The sequence below is a fragment of the Eurytemora carolleeae genome, unplaced genomic scaffold (genome assembly GCF_000591075.1).
Source record: "Eurytemora carolleeae unplaced genomic scaffold, Eaff_2.0 scaffold96, whole genome shotgun sequence".
Classification (NCBI taxonomy): Eukaryota; Metazoa; Arthropoda; class Copepoda; order Calanoida; family Temoridae; genus Eurytemora; species Eurytemora carolleeae.
This window is the reverse complement of record NW_019396134.1, coordinates 454768-460609: the sequence shown is the minus strand read 5'-3', so window position 1 is coordinate 460609 and position 5842 is coordinate 454768. Positions and strand designations below refer to the sequence as shown.

At 33.1% G+C, this 5842-nt stretch overlaps 1 protein-coding gene across 1 annotated transcript; it reads left to right on the top strand.

Annotated features, from left to right (window-relative positions):
- Positions 1-3573: 3573 nt before the first annotated feature.
- On the top strand, positions 3574-4285 carry LOC111695963 (uncharacterized; the record flags this gene model as incomplete). The annotated part of the gene is given in 1 exon segment (XM_023465455.1): positions 3574-4285. A coding segment is annotated over 1 exon segment (654 nt). The 3' UTR covers positions 4278-4285.
- Positions 4286-5842: the final 1557 nt, after the last annotated feature.

Below are 5842 nucleotides of genomic sequence, written 5' to 3'. Positions count from 1 at the left end.
GTTGGATCTATTTCACAAATAATTTCTCTAAGAACATCAGTTGTTATATAGCCATTTCCTTCCTTGTCGTATAATCTAGAACAGTTGTTATATAGCCATTTCCTTCCTTGTCGTATAATCTAGAGCAGTTGTTATATAGCCATTTACTTCTTTGTCGTATAATCTAGAACAGTTGTTATATAGCCATTTCCTTCCTTGTCGTATAATCTAGAACAGTTGTTATATAGCCATTTACTTCCTTGTCGTATAATCTAGAGCAGTTGTTATACAGCCATTTACTTCTTTGTCGTATAATCTAGAACAGTTGTTTCGTCTTTTATCATAAACCTAGCAGCAACCAACAATATATTAAGGTCGTCTTTTATCATAAACCTAGAAGTAATCTGAAATGTTATAAGGCAGTTCTATCATAAACCTAGCAGCAACCTACAATATAAAATGGTCGTCTTCGGTCATAAACCTAGCAGAAACCTACAATATATTAAGGTCTTCTTCTATAATAAACATAGTAGCAACTTACAATATAATAAGGTCGTCTTCTATCATAAACCTAGCAGCAACATACAATATATTGAGGTCGTATTCTATCATAAACCTAGCAGCAACCTACAATATAATAAGGTCGTTTTCAATAATGAACCTAGCAGCAACCTACAATACATTAAGGTCGTCTTCTATCATAAACCTAGCAGAAACCTACAATATATTAAGTTTGTCTTCGGTCATAACCCTAGCAACAACCTACAATTTATTAAGGTCGTCTTTGATCGTGAACCTAGCAGTAACCTGTACAAAGTAATAAAACACATTTTCAATATTTGTTCCTTGACAACCTACATATACAGGATTTTTATAAAAAAAAATGTTTGGTTCTTCAATCTAATATATATTTTTTTAAATTTTCAGTTTTAACTAACAAGTTTTTTTCTTTAAATTGTTCTGTTTTATTTGACATTTTTATACCTTAATAATTGACTGAGATATTGTGAAATTTAAATTATTAAATACTACCAAGGTTGTTAAATCTTTAGTGCCTCCGACAGTTTCTTAGATAAAAAGAAGGAGGCTAAACTTTACCAAGATTAAAAGACTTATAATGCTTTTCTATACTCCTTTGACGACTGATACGAAAACCGCAGACAAATTTTAAGTCCAGGTTCCAATGTCTAATGTACTGCATGACAACCCAGCAAGAAAATTACATCAAAGCTTGTCCATGATATATACATTTTATTATATATCCAAAGTCGAAATATATTTTCTAAAAAGTAGTCTCTATTGCTTATTTCTAATCTGGTTTGGTTCAACCTCCCAGGCTCCCACCAACTATTATCATGATTAAATTTGTGATAATCTCTATTTACACTATTTATTTTTTGACTCTCACCCTATATACTATTTTGTTTTGTGACTATGTATGATATACTAGCTTGGGAACCCAGCTTTGCCTGCTAACACAATTTGTTCTAAACAATAGTAAACGCATTAAACTTTTTTAAAACCAAACAGTGATTACTACTTTATATATATATGTTAAATTTTAGCCATGTTTATTAACTGAAGAGGAACAATCCTAAACAATTTGTATAAATAAATGTAAAAACAGAGAAGCTGATCTGATTATAGTTTTGTATATGTTATAAAATACAATATTCATTAATTGATATTATCTACACGTATATGCTTCAAAGGTTTTCAAAAAAACGTTAGATCAGTTTTTTTCTGGAAATAATTTGTTCAATTTCTAGGCCATTTACCTTTCTTGTATCGGGGCCATGTTAGTTGCAACAACAAATGTGGGCTCTATTGTTTAAGCCATTTTGGCGTTTATTGGTATAAACAAACCTGCAACCAACACCTAAGGAATAATAGCCAAATATGAATATAGATAGATATCTATGACTCACCCTGTATGCTGTACAACATTATGTATTCAGTAAGAAGTTCGAACGATATGATAAAGTAAATTTTCACTGACGCCTGTTAACTTCAAGTTAAGCTTCCAAGTTACTTGATCTGGATCAAACTCAATTTTATTTGAATAATCTTGAATAATCTTAAGGCTTTACATTCATTGATACACCAAATATCAAACGAAGTAAAGATATTTTATTTAAAAAAACATTTTGAGTAGAAAAAATGTGAATTCCGTGTACAGTGTAACAGGAAAACATTTTTATGTTTGTTGTGTACAAAAGGTTAGAGTACAGAATGCTGATAGACAATGTGTACAGGGAAATTGTACAGTCACCTCAAGATTTGACGAAAATGTCAACATGTACATAGAAAGAAGAGGGGGATTTTTGTAGACGTTATTTAGATTATTAATCAAAAATTTAGTGAATAGTTTTCAAGCATTAGTCCATTGTTCCTTAAAGAGCTGTAGACAAAATATTTAGTTCATAAAGGGCACTTATATGCTTTGTAAGATATCCATATTTTAACTTTGAAAGAGAAAAAATACTAAGGAGGAAGAAAAGTGCACCGTTCATCATGATGCGCAGTTCGAACAACGGAACTCCGATTCTCAAAAAAAGGAGGAAGAAAAGTGCACCGTTAATCATGATGCGGGGTTAGGAAAATGGAACTCCAATTCTCAAAAAAAGGAGGAAGAAAAGTGCACCGTTAATCATGATGCGGGGTTAGGAAAACGGAACTCCAATTCTCAAAAAAAGGAAGTTCTGCGTCAAACTAATGTGTTGGGATTAAGGTGCACCGTTTGCCATGTTTTTATTTCTTTTTACTTTAAAAATCTTATTTGATAACTACTCGGAGAGTGCTAAACATACTGAAAGAAAATGTAAATAAATATCTGTACTTCATGCAATACATTATCCAACATAGCAACAAACAAATTTTAAATATGACGAAGCTGTAAACATAAATTTATAAAGAATTTATAAAATAGGGGGCTTAGAAATTTATTTATGAAAAAGTGGTTATGAATGTCGCCTTCTGTCCTTTGGGATCCTAAGCGGCAGCTAGTCCACGAGGAGGGAGTTTTAGTAACATGAAATATATTTCACCAATAAAATAACTTATATCTTAGATCTTAGATCTTAAAATCTTAGAACAAAACATAAGTTAGTTATCCTGAACCTTTTGTAGTTATTTATTCAACCGCCAAATTTGTGACCTCGAACTTTGAATGCGCATTTTCATTTCATTGTTTTTTTTTCAGTAAAGCTACCCACCAAGTTGAGTTGTATTAATACTTTTGAACTAAGTAATTTTTAGTTAACATTCTGGAATGGCGTTTGGCATGCTGCAGGATGTCCTGAAGTAGGAGAACTATATGAAATAAATAGGCAAGCTAAAATGCAATATAAATATGCTGTGCGTAGGCTTAAATTAGTAGCTTACAATATTAAAAAGGATAAGCTACTTACAGGACTGCTAGACGGAGGATTGGATATTTTTCAAGAGATAAAGAAGTTCCGTGGTAGCACTGTATCAAGCAGTGTTGATGGTCACACTGGAGCAGAGGATATTTCAAATCATTAGATCTGGACTACAGTTAATGACTAATGTTTTTGAAAAATTTGCTAGTCTTCATCAGTTAAAATTTAGCATAAATGTAGATGGTTCCAAATCAAAAACAAAATGTATAGTTTTCAGTAACCATGTCATGTTTATCGTCCACCGTTAATGCTTATGACACCGTTCATGCTGTTCATGCTCCTCCTCCCAGACAGCACAGCTGGCCACAACATTCTCAACTCACTCCTAGTCCTCTACCCTGCCGTTCACAGACTCCAGCTGCACCTTCCCACCGGCCAGAATTGGCCTCCTTCTGTTGGCTCACATCAAGTTCAGTTCAAAGGTCGTCGTTGTCAAGCTCCCTGCTCATAGTCAGTAAACTAGAGCACCGGCAGGTGGATGCATTTTCCCTGCCTGCTGGTTCAAGACATTCCTCACTCATCTTTCTCCAGGATGAGTTGTCTGGCCGCCATTTCCTAGTTGGTACTGGGGCTTCAGTATCACTAGTACATGCTACAACCTCCTCTACAGCTTCCAGTGAAAGGTTACTTACGGCAGACGGTTATACAGTTTCTAGCTCAGGTTCCAGGATTATTCCTTTACATTTTGGTTCCTGGAATTGTGCCTGGTTATTTCATTTATCTCCAGTCTCTGTTCCAATCTTGGGAGCAGATTTCCTCCAGCATCTTGTAAAGAGTCAGAAGGTGTTTTCCAGCTCCTCCTCTGATGGTTCTGTGATTAGTTTGCCTTCATCTCCGCCTTCTACATCCTCTACTCTGCATTCTGCTTTTCTCTGATTTTTTGGGTAAAAATATTTTAATTTTTAATTTTTTCAATTGCATAACTTCAAATGTAATGTTTACATAATTTTAAATATTGGATATTTAAAAAAATTAGTCGGTCCTAATATATTGATGTTTTGGGTTAATAATTTGAAATGATCAATCGTAAACTCAAGCTTTGATGTTCTACTTGAGAAAATTTCTCCAGGCTCTATCAATCTGTCTATCAATCAATATAATTTCTTGTGAGAGCTATTCTGAAATTCTCCTTATTCCAGTATTATTTATTAACCGTATCCAAATAAAAAGCCAAATATTTATCATAATCTACGCCTTTCGTTTTTCATGGTTATCGATATAATTAGCAAAAAAAAGATTGGAGTTCTGTCAGCTCTGAATAATTCACGGTATTCAATTACTGCAATAACGGAAAACGCATGTAAAAAAGTGAAATTTTAATTGAAATATAACTTTATGTCTCCTCTGGATTTCTAGGCGGTAGATAGACCACCAGGAACGAAGCAAAAAACTATCGTTTAACGATCGTTTTCAAAAACGATTAACAACCTACATGATCTATAGTCTATACCTTAGACCAATTACATTTGGTCCTGGATCTCTATCCTAATTGCAAAGACGACGGATTACATATCTTTTGTTCACAAATTACTCAGGATTTTGTGGGGTTAAAATATTTTAATTTTTTAATATTTTCAATTGCATAACTTTGAATGTAATGTTTACAGTCGGTCTTAACATATTGATGTTTTGGGTAAATAATTTGAAATGATCAATCGTAAACTCAAGCTTTGATGTTCTACTTGAGAAAATTTCTCCAGGCTCTATCAATCTGTCAATCAATCAATGCAGTTTCTCGTCAGAGCCATTCTGAAATTCCAGTATTATTTATTTACTGTATCCAAATAAAAAGCCAAATATTTATCATAATCTACGCCTTTCGTTTTTCATGGTTATCGATATAATTAGCAAAAAAAAGATTGGAGTTGTGTCAGCTCTGAATAATTCACGGTATTCAATTACTGCAATAACGGAAAACGCATGTAAAAAAGTGAAATTTTAATTGAAATATAACTTTATTGAAATTGAAATTATTTTGTTAGGTTTAAAAAATTTATTTTATTTAAGTTCAAGGATTAGAGTGGAAAAAGTTATATTGGAAGGCCGAAGATTTTGAGGTGGCTCGGACGAGAAAATGAGGTTAATATGTGGCTCGAACGAGAAATTGTTGTATCTTTTCCAACTTTTGAAAAAAATTATGACACTTTAATCCCATATTTTAATTGCAAATATGTGGCGGGTGTACCGTACTGTATAGTTCTTTTAAACTTTCATAAATCGATAGAAGTCCAAATTTTTTGTATCCTTCTCCTCCCCCCCTTTTTCCTATAGCTGTCAGGATTTAATATTTCTCAGCTGAATCTTATCATCATGTCAATTCATCTTAGTTTACTGGAACTATTTGATCGCTTACCGTGCAGAATTGTGCAAAATTAAACTTCCCAGAACCATCTTCCTCTACTTCCTGAATACAGGAGAAATCGAGATCAAAATTTGAAAGA